The sequence below is a fragment of the Ovis aries genome, chromosome 10 (genome assembly GCF_016772045.2).
Source record: "Ovis aries strain OAR_USU_Benz2616 breed Rambouillet chromosome 10, ARS-UI_Ramb_v3.0, whole genome shotgun sequence".
Classification (NCBI taxonomy): Eukaryota; Metazoa; Chordata; class Mammalia; order Artiodactyla; family Bovidae; genus Ovis; species Ovis aries.
The window spans coordinates 36,004,025-36,020,997 of record NC_056063.1 but is presented as its reverse complement, the minus strand read 5'-3'; the positions used below and the strand labels follow the sequence as shown (position 1 = coordinate 36,020,997).

Below are 16,973 nucleotides of genomic sequence, written 5' to 3'. Positions count from 1 at the left end.
TTACAGTTGCATTTAAAGTGTTAGTAGTATTCTAACATAAAATTTGACACTTTGTGTGCATTTGATAATACATATGAGAAAGTATGATTTTGGCAACAGAACTGCTTTACTACTTCAACTTCTTGTATGACAAGTTTTATTTTAAGATTGAAAATGGTTTAACTTGCAGAAGCACAAAGCACAGAGTACCAAAGATTAGAATAAACAGCCCTGGCCTAACCACTGAACAACGCACCTGTGATGACACTTAACACCATTTACAAAATGAAACCTCACTTTTGAGCAGTTTCCCTTGATCTAATGGAGACGGAAACGGCAACCCACTCCAGTATTCTTGCTTGGAGAATCCCACGGACAGTGGAGCCTGGCAGGCTACAGCCCGTGGGGTCTCAAAGAGTTGGACACGACTGAGCGACTAAACCACCACTTTGATCTAACAGCAACAACAACAAAACACAAATCGGGAACACCTTTGCTGACTGAATATAAAAGAACTTAGTCTAAACATTCATCTGATTATAACAAAGACACAAATCACCACCTCAGATTCTAAGTCCCAGGGTTCCACCACAGAGAACTTGGTTACAATTTTTTACCATAATCCAACTGTTTTATCAAATAGTCTTCATTTGAATAAGGAGTAAAATACTAGTCAAAAAAAATGACTAATCACTAACGTTTTTAGGGCAAGAATTTACATTCATTCAACGAGCCATCCTCTGAACTCTGAATTCTTTGAAAATAGTTTTTTTGAACAATGCTTTGGGGGCAAAAGAATATTATTTCAAATAACGTTCACTCAGTGTCAAGTATCTGTTACCTTGTTACACAGCTCTCAGGAGCTCTGATCTAGAAGAGACCAAAGACTCACCTCTCCAAGATAGCATATCTGCTTATGCGCAACTTCAACAAAAACTTCTATAATGAGGTTGACTGTCTCTGGCGTGTTTTTGTAAACTTCCATCAACCCAATGCAATTGGTAAGGAAGTCCATAAGAAAGTTAAAAAGGATGGCCACGTTGTCCACCTGGGTGGCCTCAGCAATGCCGCACAGGGCCTCCAGCGTGGCCGTGATCTCCTGCTTCACCTCCTCCTGCTGGCATGTCTGTGGGAAGTTCTCCTGGTTTATCACTCTCAAGAACCGCTGCTGAAGTGGCTGAAGAACCTAGAAAATAAAGCATGGGTTTTCTAAACGTATGACTCGCAAGTTTTTCAATTTGGACAAATATTCACTTTCCACAACGTTTCTAACTGTTGGAGGCAAAAAAGCGCAGAAAACAAAGGTGATCCTAACTTCTGGCAAACAAATCCCCCAGCAGCACATGGAAAGGTGCGCACATGATAAGGCAACAGGAAAACCAAGTCAAAACTCTCTGAAATACCTCACACCTGTCAGAGTGGCCATCCTCAAAAAGATAAGGAACAGTGCTGGTGAGGATGTGGAGGAAAGGGAACCTCCATGCACTGTCAGTGGGAACTCAAGTTGGTGCAGCCACTATGGAAACAGTATGGTGGTTCCTCAAAAAATTAAAATCAGAATTATCACACGATCCAGTCATTCCACCTTGGGTATTTATCTGAAAAAAGAAACACTAATTCAAAAAGATACATCCACCCAATGTTCACAGCAGCACCATTTACAACAGCCAAGATGAGGCAGCAACCATCTTTGGCAGCAACCGTCTGTCCACTGACAGACAAATGGGTAAAGAAGGTGACGTACATACACACAGTGGAATATTACTTGGCCATAAGAACAAGGAAATCATGCCATTCGTTCATGGAAGGAGGAAGACGGTCAAAGGCACAAACTTCCCGTTACAGGATGAGGAAGCACTGAGGGTATAACATACATGACGCGACCACAGTTAACCACTGCTGTAGGAGACGTGGGAAGGTTAAGAGAGGCAATCGATGGATGCTAACTAAACTCACTGCAGCAATGCACTTCACAACATATGTAAGTTAAACCACTATGCCGCAAACCTTAAAGTTATACAGTGATCTATGTCAATCATCCCAGTAAAACTGAAATAAAGAAGTTACTGTTTATGAAAAAGCATGTAAGTGCATGCGATCATCTTACTTCCTTCAGTAATTTGAGAAGAAAAAGAAAAAAACATGACTTCCTCAATGCCATTCACAGAATTCCGTTACTATTCTCATCTCTTTTCCACTATGGGGGGAAAAAAAAGATCCTTTATAAAGGTCCAGAGTGTAGCTATTTTAGATTTCATATGACACACAATCTCTGGCTCAACTACTCAATTATGATTTCACTGTAGTGTAGAAGTAGCCAAGGAAAAGATGTAACTGATTAAGCATGACTGTATTTCAATAAAACTTTATTTATAAAATCAGACAGCAGCCAGATTTGGCCTGCAGGCTGCAGTTGCTGCCATTAGAAATTAGGGTTAGGGTCAGCAACTCTGTCCTATGGGTGAAGACCAATAAGCTCTGAGTCTGTCTCTTTCCTTCCCAACTCCTCTTGGCACAGACCATAACTCCAGATACTGAGGTCCACCATGGGTACAAGTAAATATGAGTAACCATGAAGAAGATGTCTTAATATTATTTAAAGCTGCACATACGATAATAAATTTAAATAGAAACAGGACTGGGCTGGTTTACGATCCAGTTCTAAAGTCAGACCATTGCCTATTTCTGTTCTTATGCCCTTTCTCAGGCACTGAGAGCATCCAATCACAGAGATGACAGACTGCTAATTCTCAGTGCCAGTTGAAAGCTTCTTATATAAGACACTGTGTCCAGGGTGGCTGCTATTGGTTGAAGTGCATTCGTGCTGTGCTTAGTCATGTGTCCAACTCTTCGCAGCCTCATAAACTGTAGCCCACCAGGTTCCTCTGTTCATGGAATATCCAGGCAAGAATACTGGAGTGGGTTGCCATTTCCTCCTCCAGGGGATTATTCCAACCTAGGGATCAAACATAGGTCTCCTACATCAGCAGCTGGATTCTTTACCACTGTACCACCTGGGAAGCCCATGGGTTGAATTACATCCCCTCAAATAGAAATGCGGATGTCTGAACCCCTAGCACCTCAGAACACGACCTTCTTTGGAAACAGGGCTATTTCATAACCCCCACAGGTGACATGGCTTCCCTGGGGACACTGAGACACCAGGGCTTCCCTGGTAGCGCAGCTGGTAAAGAATCCACTTGCAATGTGGGAGACCTGGGTTTGATCCCTGGGTTAGGAAGATCCACTGGAGAAGGGAATGGCTACCCACTCCAGTATTCTGGCAGGTAGAATTCCATGGACTATACAGTCCATGGGGTTGCAAAGACTCAGACACAACTGAGCGACTTTCACTTTCACTTATGGGTGACACAGAGATGCCATGCAGATGGGGGGGGTGGGGGGGGAGGAGGAGGGGCGTTACCTCTGTCCAGTACTGCTGCTTGGTTTCTGTGTCCATGTGTGCAAACCCTCCCAAGACAAGTGCCTTCATCAGCGTCCTCTGCACAGGGCTGGACAAGAAATTCAGGGGTGGGCTTCGGCTTGCAAACTGCTTGGCTAAGTTCCACCAGTTTTCACACTGAATCACTAAGTTTGCCCTGCAGGGAGAAAGGACAGGCATAAGATGCATTACTTACTTACCCTGCATGGACACTCAGTAACAAAAGTGGGAAACAACTGGATTTAACTACTTTAAAGTCCAGCATGATAAACTTGGTACAGACTTGGAAGTCTTGTATTCAAACCCAATTAGCCATTTGTCAAGGTAAAATTTATTTAATCTCTCTTAATTACTAGTTTCCTCATCTGTAAAACAAAGATAACGGGAATAACAGCTCTGAACCAGGACTGAGACTAATAAGACGTGCAGACGCCGCACATGCAATGTCAGGAGCAGCATCTGGTAAACCGTGAGAACTCAACATACAGCAGCCAGCAACAGGAGTAATCACAACCACGGATCCACGGAGTAAGAAAACTGAAAACATTCGCAGAATTTGTTGTAGAACACACTAAAAATTTTATTCTGTGAAATTAAAATAATTGTTAAATCACCAGTTTTTCTCATCTTTAAAATGGGGTAATACTAATGGGATACCTGAAAATTCAAATTAGACCACTCTACTCCTAACGTGGGATAGACCTTTCTGCATTTGTTCCAACGGTTTGATACATTTTCTAAAGCAGCGGTGCCCAACCATTTGGCACCAGGGACCAGTTTCGTGGAAGACCATTTTCCCATGGAAACAAGGACAGGGTGTAGGGATGGTTTGGGGATGATTCAAGCGCATCTCACTTGTGCTCCTGCCCCCTCACCTGGCAGGAGGCGGAGCTCAGGCAGCAGTGCCAACAATGGGGAGCGGCTGTAAATACAGGTGAAACCCACTCACCTCCTGCTGGGCGGTCAGGTTCCCAACAGGACATGGACAGTACCCATTCATGGCCCGAGGGCTGGGACCCCCATTTTAAACACTGCTCCAAAACTGCAGGGTCTCCCTGGACCTCAGGACCGGGCGACTGTCCGTCAGTGGGAAAGCCTCTCCTGACCTGACAGGCGGAGCTCAGGCGGCAGTACCTGAGGTCAGTGTCTGCTCACCTCTCCCTTCTCTCCACCAGCGTGACAAGCAGCTGAACCGTGTCATCCGCGAGGCCCTGCTCGCTGCTGCACACCGAGAGATTGCTCAGGACCTTCTGTAAGAGGTAGCCAACGATCCACTGAGAGCCCTCTGTGTCTGCTCCAAATGCTGTGCTGAACGGCACGCTTATCTTCAGAGAGAAAACAAATATTTTAAGGTCAGAAAGATCTGCTGAAAAGAAAGGAAGAAAAACCCACAGAGAAACCAAACTGAAATGAGCAGGAAATCTGAAGTACCTCGCACCAATTTTCTATAGGTATTCATTTCCTGAAGTCCAGAAAGGACACCCTTAACCCACAGATATTCCCCACTGTGGCTTTTCTGTTAGCTTTAACTATTCTCGTACCAGGAACATAGGCACGTACTTACATTAAATGCAGAGAATGTAAATTAATCCATTCCTAAATAATACTCTGAACCTCACAGAGCTTAAAGTATGCAGAATCACACAATGCACTCCAGGAAAAGTTAATTAAAATTAAACAGCACACTGTCCACACAGTGTGGAAGATGCTTGGCTATTACTTACACGCTGATAAAATCACCAAGAAAATTGTTTTCATTTCTCTAAACCCTATCCTCATAAATGCAAACCCAGTCAAGCAGTGCCACATTCTGACCTGATCGTACAGCTTCTCATCCACCAGGAGGTAAGTCTTTGCCCAGCGCTTTAGAAACCAGACAATGTCTTTGCCCATCTGAGGGCTTAGCAGGTGTGTGAGGTCAGCCCTTATTGCCCGAGACTCAACTTCTGAAACTCTGAGGATGGCAGACAACAGCCTGTGGGCACAAAAAGGAGGTCATGTGCTTCTTTCTTTCTTTACTGCCTGTCTAACCATATTTTTTTCCCTAAAAGCCCTTTTCTGTTTCTCAACTCTCTCAAACTGTCTTCAAGAGGGTTGGAGACACATGTGCGTCTCTGTCTTATTGCTGACCTTTCAGGAAGCAGGAAGAAAGAAAACAGAGTCATGGCTAGAGACACCTTCTGCTGGGACAGAGCACACATAAATCTACCATGTACAGATTCAAGATGGAGAAGTGCATGAAGTTAACCGCGAGGAGTAACTGCAACTTAAAACTCCCGCTGCTGGCACTGCTCTATTTTCACATGCTGGCTATTTTACGGTGTACACAGGCACAGCTAAGTGACCCATCTGAATATTGAGTCTTGTCTCTAAATCTGAGTCTTACTTACTTTCTAACAAACTTGATTAGTAATGGCATTTTTCAATAAAAATGTTGCACGTATGATCCTTTCTAAACACTACGGGGTTCATACCCTGTGTAGTATTAACATAGCAGGATATGTGAGTAAGTATAAAAAAAAGTCTTTGTTCTGCATTTGGGAGGGGACACAAGCGATGTCCATTTAACTTGACTTTGGCTAAAAGGCAAAGCAGCGAAGGACTAAGGGGAGGAACCCATTCTGACACCACTTCAGCAGCTTCAGTGCAGAGGCAAGACCGCTCCTCTCGGGACAAAAACCCCCTCGCTACATGGAAGCTCATGGACAGTTTCAGCTCCTGACCCAACCGGCTACTGAGAAGCACCTCCTGCCGTGGCTGCTCCCTGCTGCCTGGCTCCTTCCAGGCCTACGACACCACCCCCGCCCCCCACACCACTTGGGTTCTCAGGTCCTGCCCCCAGAACCTCTTACATCTCACTATATACATATATATATATACAATGCTATGCCAATAGTGCTAAAAGTTAGAGAGTATATGAACAAAAATAACCCAACAATTTCACAACCCATTTAAAATTGGCATATCAAATTTTTTCCATCAATTATTTAAATGATATAATTTGCAGCTTCACAGAATCTGAACTAAGTAATTACAGTGGCCACTTGAATGTATGCATTGGAATTTAATAATCATAGAATTCTGACACCACCATCATTCATTTGAAAAATAAATTGTTCTTTTAACAGTTGGAAACTTTATATTCTTTTTCTCCTTAAATTTTTATTTCTATTTCACTCCCCATAAAATATTATCCCAACACAATAAATGTTTATACTCACTTTATTGATCATACCATATACTTCTCTGAAACAAGTATATAAAGGTATTAAAATACAATTCTTAAAAATTTCCCATAAGACTGTCCTAAAGATGTCCTCTGGATTAAGTTATCATTACAATACTTATTAGTACACAACTAAGCAACATGTAATGCCAATTTAAATAAATTGAAAACATTTATTTAAAAAACTCTGTACAATATAGCCAAAATCTCCTAACTATGTTACATAAACTTTAAAAATTGTGAATCACTATATTGTACAGCTGTAATTCATATAATATTGGAGGCCAATTATACTGCAATTTAAAAAACATACACAAAGATGTACGTATCTGAATAAGATAAATATGGGTTTTCTTTTTCTAAATTAGCTCTTATTAATTTGATTCCTGCTTTTCATTTCAATGGATATAAGCACTGAGAACACGTATTCAAGTAAGTAAATGGAAGGTATTTCTACAACAGCAGGGCACCCGGTACCTCTGAGGTAAAGCCCACATTCGTGGCATCAGGTGACGTCACGTGACATGACAGCAGCCATGAGGTCTGCCCGTGGCCCTGTCTGCTTCCCGCAGCTTCTACGCTGGCCAAAAATTCCCCTCCTTCCTACTTCTCCCTCTTGCCCGTGAGGAGCTGGAAGATGGGAACCTCTGTCTGCTTTGGTCTAGATCAGTGTCTGGTGCATAGTAAGGATTCAATAATTGTCAAATGATCAATTCTTCAAGAAATGTGAACTACTTTTTTAGTAAACAAGGCTGATTCTCTCCTACCACTCAATTTCACATTAATTCTTTGGACTGAAAAACAACAGTAATTCTTTGTTGTTCCACCCCCACCTCAACCCTCCATAGTCTGTGCTCTCAGATACCAAAATGTTTTGCTCCCACACTGATATCCAAGAGTGGTAAGAATCGAAAAAGCACTGAAAATATAAGGACAGCATTCCTGAGGGTGCTGCCCAGACAGAGACAAAGGCATGGAAAAGAACAGGATGGCACCATGGAATTAACACTCCCCATGAACCAAACCAATTCAAACCAGTTGCTCACTTAAGGCCTACAGCAACTCCAAAGGGAAAAAGAAGACTCTTCCAGTAAAGCATGGGTATTTTATTTCCAATGAGAGAAGGCAACAATAAAGGAAATAAATTCCCAAACATTTCCCTGACGTCTGCTTAACAGTTTAATGTTTTAAAAATTGTATTTTTCATTGCACAGGTTTAAGTGGTATCTATGTATTTTGCATTAAAACAAAAAGAATGAGGGGGCAGCATCTTGAGTTACTGATCTTGCAACTGACAGAAGCAGTATTATTTCATTATTCTCTGTTCCTGCCACCTAAATTTAAAGATGCTGAAACTTAAACTGCTGTTTTCAAATCTGCTTTCAGGAGATTATTTAGTTGAGGTTCATCCCGCCTTAACTTCACCATCAAGAATTAGAGAAAGATCTGCCACTGCTCTTAGAAAGATCACAGTGAATTTTCTCTCTGGAGGCTGCTGCCATCTTGTAACAGGGCTCCCAAGGGTCAGATATTCAGGACAAACAATTCTGCTTTGGAAAAGGCAGGAACGCCCCTGGAAAGACGTTCGTTCCAGCTTCCTGAACAGCAAGGATGTACTCACGTCCACCTGGTTTCCAAGAACTCTCCAGCCCTGGTGCTTTTACTCGGGTGCCTGAGCCCGCATTAGCATTGCTTTCTGGTGGGCAAGGGACGTGTGTGTGAGAATCAGCCCGGACGACCCCCAGAGCCTTGCTGCGCCCAGAGTAACCTCACGCTGTTTTCCTCAGCCCTGGACATGCCGTCCGTCCCCAGCAGAGTGACGCTGCTGAAATGCATGGAGTACGTGCATCCTTGCTTGTTTCAAGGCTTCTCCAAGTTTTATCTTCTTTCATCTGTCAGCTTTACAACAACCTGTCTGTCACTTGAGTCATCTACCCATCAACTCAGAATTTATAAAACAGAATAAATTACAAGAGCACAGCTATAGAGGTCATATTACCTAATCACAGAATCTGTTCTGTTGTACCCTGGGATGGAAGAAGCCTTTTCTCCTGGAGATCCCAAAATTTGAAGTGTTGTATTAATGTCAACTTCAGATGAATGCTTAATGGAATATTCCATTATTTCTGGAGGTATTAGCGGAGTCTCTCCCTGAGTATCATCAGCTAAGAGGTAGCCTTCAGTTTAAAAAAAATTAAAAATGAACACTTAACAATCTACATTTATCAAATTGCACTATAAATGCGTTCACTTTTGATTTATATACATCATATAAATTGATGTAAAAGTAAATTAATAAACGTTAATATGTTAATTTTAAGCTTGATGAGAAGAAACTATTTCTAAGATAATTAATCCTCAAAAATACAGGAAAGGACAAATGTTTTATTCACCAATTTTATAATTCATATATTGACATGTAGGCTTTTTACTTTATGATCTTTAAATAATTTCTGGTAATATATTCTACAAAATTAACATGAATTCTATTATCTCAATAAAAAGTCAATATTTGGGAATGCCTTCCAAACAGTAAGGTCTTTTCCTTTTTGATTATTTAAAATATAGAAACACTGACAACATAGTTACAGAAGACCCTAAAGAAAAGTCAGACTGCCAAGACCAGCACTCTGGCTCCAAATGTTAGCATGGCCAGGGCCAGTCTCCAGGTCTCAGCTTCTTCACAGATAAGACGGGGTGATAATTAACAGCCATAGTATTAATACCAGCAACAAGGAAAACAGCGAGACCTAGCGACAGCACTAACAAGGGGGCGCACTGAGCTCCACACAGAACATGTGGTTCGGGACAGGTAAGGAAAGTGCCCCTGCTCTGGGACGCTTGGCAGCTGTGTCCAGGGCTCAAGTCCAACCCTATAGGAGAACTGCTGCTATTAACACAGGCCAAGAAACAAGCAACCGACCTGTAACTAGAATAAGCCAGTGGATGTCCTCGTACAGGTCGTCCAGCGTCTTGCTGTCAGCGGAGCCTGAGGTGGGCGAGGCGAGGAGTTGCTGCTGCTGCTGCCGCTGGAGCTGCCCGTGGAGCCGCGTGACTCTCTCCTCTAACAGACTACAAGAGGGAAGACACCAACGCCTTCATGAGGCTCAGAGAGCAAAGACCAGAGCGACTTATCACTCCATTTACTGACAGCGTGGATTCAGATGTTAGAACAGAGCACATATACAGAAATATTTATTATATACACAATGTTCTCATGGCGCTATAAGAATTGTGATTTATTGTTTACGACATAGTATTAAAACATCACTTTACAAACAATCAAGGTTTACAACAGGCATTTGAAAACCAGTTATTCCAAGTGTTTCTCGATATGGGTCCAATGTTTCTCATACCACGTTTTCCATAATCTGTCTGCCATCTATGCTGTGGTGCCTGGGCTCCAAATGTACAAGCCAAGGAACGCCACCACGAGTGCGTTTCTGTCCACTTGTTCCATGTGCTGTGCCCGGGGCGGGGGTGTTTACAGTCTTTAAACACTTAAAGCTCTCCGGGGCATGTGACTACAGGGTGTTTGCTCCATGGGGTGTCTTTGGACCGTGTGTACCTTGTCAGGAGAGGGATACAGTGCTCTGCAGCAATGCGTCCTAGCATTCCTACACTGGCTAGCTGATCAGAAAACTGGTCTCGGTCGTCCTCCTGGAGTTCGCTGATCTCTTCTTCCTCGCGAGAGGCCACTCCGTTGGCAGTCTGTTATTGACGAAAGAAATAAAGACTGAGCTGATCTTAGGACCCAGCCTGTTCCTGTGCTGAGGAACAGAACCTCAGGACCTTCAAGAAGGAGCACCTTCAAGTGCAGCTGCTGGGGACACCTGACTGCCCGCCCAGTTACTAAAGGGGGGAAATTCAAAGAGAAAGAAGTGGGGAGCCTGACCACTCCCGCCAATCACAGGTAAACATGGCCAGTGCATACCTACACCCCACCCCCGACACGGAGCGGAGTTCCTGTCGTCTCTGAGGAGCTCTGACATCATTAAGAGCCACCATCCCTTGGGTGTCCCTGGACAACCAGCAAGACACAGCAGGTGACTGAGAACTAAAGAGAAGTGGAGAACCAGAAGCCACAGCCCATGAAACACGAACCTGCTCTCCACCTGGCACTCTCAGCAAGTCCTTGGAAAGAGCTCACCCTAAGTTTCTAGTATTACGTGTGATGGGACAAACAGACCAACGAGAGCCCACGAGGAAACAGATTTTTAACTACAACCTGGCTTAAAACTAACCAGATTCCTTGTGCCATCGGGCGCAGCAAGGTGGCACTGAATGTAGGAATTGAACACTTGGACTGCGTGCTGGGTGAAAAAGCCTTTATGGAAGTGCTTGTCATCTTGTACCAGCGTCAGCCAGGATTCCAGCAGCCTGTCGTACGCCTCCATGTATACCATATCGTCTTTGTCCAGCTAGGAAGAAGAGGCATTCATAAGACAGACACCAGTGAGACAGAGTCACCACAGACAGGTCCATGGGTTGGCCTTCAACAAAGTTCCCAATCAGCAATCAATGATCGAGCTAACTGATCTCATCTTCAAATTAACTGTTCAATTCAAACACTGCAGTAAATATGTATAGGCTTTTTATTAGATTTTCTAAAAGCTTTCTAACTTAATCTAAATTCTTAGGAAAACAGGAATTAATGTTCATTTCTGTAAAAGACTAAGTTCAGCACTTTGTAGATCACGTATTTTTTCAAGCAAAGATAACTGACATTTTTCTATGTTAAGAAGAGAACTGTTCAGGCTTGTACATACTCCATGATATTGTATTAGGTACTGGAAAGGCAAGGATGGGCCTCAGAGTAGCCAGAGGAGGGCCCTGAGGAGACTGAAGCACGAGTGAGAACACGTGGGGAGGCCAGCAGACAGCAAGCAGACAGACCTGGGGGTAGGGGGTGGGTGTCAGACTTGGATAGCATGTCCCCAGCGTGGACAGGCTGCATCCTAAGATCACTTCAGAGCAGAGGGTTTCTTGGTGAGGAAGAGTCCACACTGAGCGACTCTGGGCAGCTCTGCGAGAACAGCGTCTGACACTTCACTCTTCTCAGGTGCCAGTGAGAAACCACCCCGAATTTTGCCATTAATTAGTAGGACTGTATACAATTCAGTCTTTGCATTGATTTGTTCATCCACAAATTCACCAGATCACCAATCAGTGAAATCCAGAATACTTATGTGTCAAGCACTATGTTCAAAAACATAAAGAACAGAGCATTCAGAGACTTTCACATTGAGTCCAATGAAAAAAAGGGAGGACAGAACAAATATTCTAAAGACACACTAAAGGTCATAAGAGATAAATGCACATCCCAGGGTTGGTATTTGCTGTGAAAATGGTGTCTCTCAGGTTTGGTCTACAACTTGTCTTCTAGCCTCAAGCTACAAGAGCTCTGGAACCTCTATCAGAGGACGACAACCTCAGGCTGTTATCCCGGCAATCTGCCAATGACTCAAAGAAGGAAGTAATGGAAGACCTCTTTCAAGAATTCCAAATTAAGCCAGACGTCAAATACCACCTCCAGACGGGAGTAGGTAAGCACCTGAGGAGCTGCGCCCAGCTTTAGTGTTTTATGTCTTTTATTAACCTAGGGAATACAGAGAAAAATGGTCATTTTCTGGATCAAATGAAGCTTTAATTTTTTGAAAAAATATTTAAAAGTAATCTGAAAACTTCACAAAAGAATAAAGTGAAAATTAAAAAAAAAAAACTTCATTAGATACTTTATAAAGAATTTAAAGATAGCAAACCCAGAGCTTCCCTGGTGGTCTAGTTGTTAAGAATCCGCCTGCCAATGCAGGGGACAGAGTTCATTCCCAAGTCTGGTAAGATCCCACGTGCCTCAGAGCAACTAAGCCCGGAAGCCCGAGCAACTGGAGCCCCTGCTCTGCAACGAGAGGCCCAAGCATCTCAACGAGAGAAAGCTCACGAGCAGCAATGAAGACCCAGGGCAACCAAAAATAAATCAATAAAGCAAATTAAGTAATTTTTAAAAACAGCAAACCCAAATTTTATTCCTATTTGTCTGGTCATGAAGGTGTTTTTACTGAAAACAAGCAACATTATTTGAGTGCAACTAACTAGGGCATACTTGTTGTAAACAGTCAATTCTTCTTAGTATCTGTGGTATTTACATCCTGTAAAGTTGACCCAACACTGAATCAGCAAACACTCTGGTCACTGCATTTACACTGTGCAAAGGTGGACAAACGGATACATCACCTTGTTTCATGTGTGTTTCCGTGCATAGACACCTTACTTCACATACAGTGTTGATTCATGGCCAGCAGCCTGTTCAACAAAGGTCACCTAACATACACATCTTCTCCCTAAAGCATGCCCCAGCCTCAATGCACTTGGGCACAACACCTGGAAGCTATCTGAAACAGCAAGATCATCGAATTTTAAGTACTTCAGTATTTTTTGACATAAATTTGGGGAACCGCGTTTCACACAAAAATGCGGCACTGGAGATGGTGAGGACATCTGTTTGTAGTGAGAACAAGCATGCTGGGTGGATCATAGTTTTTCTAACTCTCCTGCACACACATGTCCATGAATGACCAAGAAAAGTCAAACTAGTGCTGATTTGGGGGGTCACAAAGAGTTCTCAGCAAGAAAGTGAATCTGCAAATATGGAATCCACATTCAACGAGGACCAACTGCACTTGTAAAGTCTAACTCCAGGAGGTCCCAGTGTCCTACTCATGCTGGTTCTTCCTGCTCACACACCATCAGAAGGTGTTTTTCCAAACCTTGACAGCTCGTAATTTTGTTGAAGGACAGCCATGTTCTTGGTTCCATAAAGGCAGTAATATACATTTGCTTAATTCCTAAATACCAATAAAAATGATCAATTCAGCCAAATTTTCCATGACATCAGTTATTTCCTTTCACACTGCTTCCACCATCAATGCAATTATAAACCCTATTAAATAAATTCTTTTGCACAAACATCAAAAAAGATGAAGGACTACTGTCAGTAATCTTTAGGAAACTTCAAACTCACAAAATATTGGGTGAAGCTTTTCCATGGAATAACTGACTGGATGGGAATGTCGTATTTTCTTTTTGTTCTTGGAGATAGACTGTTGGCTCATAAATTGTTGAGGTTGGGAAAACTGATCGCCTAAAACTGTCTCAGATTTCACTTACACATCAGTTTTACCAACATTATTAGAGCTCAGAGAGCTGCTGCCTCTTCATTCATCTTCTGCTTAGCACTGTGAAATATCTTATTCTGAAAATTTTTCTCTTTGATACTCTGGGCAAAAAGCGAAAAATTCTGAATTTCAAATAGCATCCAATGAAATGTTAACAATGACATAAAAAAGATGGCATCTTAAGACCTCTTGAAAGACTGTACCATATTTTAGAAAATGCAATCAGGAAACTGAAGTCATAAAGAGTAATTATTTATTCTATTTGTGATGATTCATTTCACTATTCCACCAACCTTGTAGGTGATTCTATCATTCTTCCATTTTCTTATTCTTTTAGTCTCTTTTTTATTATAGATGGGAATTGATGAGTAATGGTGAACTACTTCCTAAGATTAAGAAATAGCAAAACACTTCAAAATATAAGAGAAATCAGATCACTAAAATTTCACAATGCATTTTAGGCTTATACTAAGATAATTACAAATGTTCTTTTTTTTCTAAGGTCTCTAATAAAGAATAAAAATAATGAAAAACTGATGGTTAAACAGAACTGTTTAAAAAGAAATCCAAAAGCTAGACTCTGGTGGAACAGTGAGGGTTAAAGAGTCAAATAAAACCTATTCAGATATCATCTGCTGCCATGGGATTGAGAATCCATGTCATTCACGACATGAGGCTTTGCAGAAGATCATTTTCCATCTTTATTTTTACCGAATATTTGAGAGCATTCCTCTGAGGAGCAGGTGTGCTTCCTCTTTTTTCCCCCAAGAGCCTTCTAAGGACCTGGTATCTCCAGCCCCTTCTAAAGTCAGGCTTGCGGGTACAGATACTACAGCCTGATTGTTCAGACTGCTCCTTTTCTCTAGGCTTGACTTTCTGCTTTCCTCTTTCATCTAATTGCCTTCTGCAAGTTCTAAAAGATTATCTCACTCTAAACGTTCTTTTTATAAGCCATCAGAAATTTTGTATGAAACAAAGAGCATTATGAAAAAATACAAGAACCTATGTTATAGTTTTAATGACTAAGTTCTTTCTCTCAAGGACACATCCACTGTTACAGGCTGCCTAATTCATGAAAGGGCAGCTGTGAAGGAAAACCTTACAGAGAACAAGACACCATTTGAGGGGTTACCTGAAAATGGAGCTGATTAAAGAATGTCTGTCCAACAGGGGAGTCACTTGTGATTTGTGCATGAGAGTGTTTGCTGCAGCATTACTGAAAACAGTACAAACTAATTCACTGAATCATTCCTTTAAGGTTTTGCATTAAAAACGATTTCTAACTCCAATTAATGACATGAGATGCTGATTATATAAAGGTATTATATAGGTCTGGATGTGAATCAACAGATGGCAATAAAGTGATATGTGTTGGAATGTTGGAGAATTTTAATTTTAGGTACTATCTGAATTACTTTTACCAATGACCATATACCATTTTCACATTAAAACTGTATTCTGAAATAACAGTAAGAACAAAATTATAAGAAATAGGCATGTTTCATTCTAATAAATGTATTATTGGGGGAAAAAAAGTGTCTTCATATTTGGATCAAGGCAAAAAGGAAACCTGAATACTCCCATAACTAACTATTCAGATTTTTTAAGTTTAAATTCTTTCCCCAAAGAAAATACCAGCTTAGTAAACTTACAGGTGAGATCTACTAAACTAGCAAAAAACAACCAAAAAAAAACCCAACCAATCTTACAGAGACTGATCCAGAGAAGAGGAAACAAGAATCAGAAAGACATAACTCAGGAAGTGATGTTATCTTGACACCAAACAAACCCAGCCATTCACAAAAGGCCATGACACATGGTTGAGCTGGGTTCAACTCAGAAATGCAAGGGCAACTTTAACAAAAGAAAAATCTACAGAACCAACTGATCACACTAACAGATCAAGTAGAAACACAATTAATGATATTCAATACTCAACCATGTTTTAAAAATCTATTAGTGGGACTTCCCTGGTAGTTCGGTGTTTAAGAATCCATCTTCCAATGCCGAGGATACAGGTTCCATCCCTGGTCAAGGAACTAAGATCTCACCTGCCTCAGGGCAACTATGCCCACACGCTGCAACTAGAGAGGCCCCCATGCAAGTAGAGAAAGACCACATATCACAATGAAGACCCAGGAATCAAAATTTAAAAACAAACAAAAAGCCTATTACTCATTCTGATAAAGGAGAGCTCAAAAACAGTTAGCAAACATTACTCTGAATGATGAACCAGAAAAGATGTCTTCTACTACCATTTGATTCAACACTGCACCATAAGAAATGAACCATACACTAAGCGTCAGAAATACAAATGGTGAAGACTGAAAAAAGCAAGACTGTCATTATTCAGATGACACAACTGTCCGCAGAGGAAAATCATTAGAATCAGTAAGAATTCTGAAAGGTCAGTAAATATCAGATCAACATACAAACGCCAACTTCAATTCTCCATGCCAGCAGCAATCTCAAAAATGATACTTACAGAAGATACTATTTACAACAGCAACAAGAATGAAAGGCACTAAAGGAAAACTTATTCCTTATTGAAAGGTAATAAATTATACCTTAATTAATATAGAGAAATACATTTATGGGCAGAATTAATACAGTAGAGATGTCCACTTTTCACTAAAGAATCACTATAATCCTAAGCACAATCCAACTTGAAAAACTGACACAATTTTTACAGGAAATAAAAAAGCTAACACAGTCAAGATTCCTCCTGAAAATCCAGGGTACAGTGGGAACTGACATCACCTTAAAACAAAACACAGGTGCAAAAACAGACTAGCTGACCAATGGAAGTGGTTAGAGCTCAAGAAAGTTCAACTAGTATGTGAACACTAGATAGTAACAGTCTTACAAATCATTAGGGAAGGAAGGGCTATTTGATGCATGTTGCTGGCAGCAGAGAAAAACAGCAACAAAACAAAAAGACAATCTAACAAATGGGGAAAAGATATTTGCAAACCGTATATTTGGTAGGAAGTTAATATCCAAATATAAGAAACTCTTGCAATCCAACAGCAAAAAAACAAACAAACAAAAAAAAAAAACAGATGAAAGAAACAGCTTAAGAATCTGATTGAGGCTGGGAAGATGGTGGAAGAGAAGGACTTGAAGCTCATCTCCCCCTATAAATTCATTT

The 16,973-nt window shown here is 41.4% G+C and overlaps 1 protein-coding gene across 4 annotated transcripts in view; it reads right to left on the bottom strand.

Moving 5' to 3' along the window:
* The window catches only part of XPO4 (exportin 4), a 90,782-nt gene that overhangs the window by 11,930 nt on the left and 61,879 nt on the right, over positions 1–16,973 (bottom strand). For all 4 annotated transcript variants that reach the window (XM_060394482.1, XM_060394483.1, XM_060394484.1 and 1 more), the window contains 8 exons: positions 10,892–11,068; positions 10,216–10,358; positions 9,571–9,719; positions 8,647–8,824; positions 5,237–5,396; positions 4,577–4,746; positions 3,404–3,578; positions 872–1,165 (listed from right to left, as the gene is read on the bottom strand). In XM_060394482.1, the coding sequence (XP_060250465.1) occupies positions 872–1,165; positions 3,404–3,578; positions 4,577–4,746; positions 5,237–5,396; positions 8,647–8,824; positions 9,571–9,719; positions 10,216–10,358; positions 10,892–11,068 (1,446 nt within the window). The remainder of the gene's footprint in view (positions 1–871; positions 1,166–3,403; positions 3,579–4,576; positions 4,747–5,236; positions 5,397–8,646; positions 8,825–9,570; positions 9,720–10,215; positions 10,359–10,891; positions 11,069–16,973) is intronic.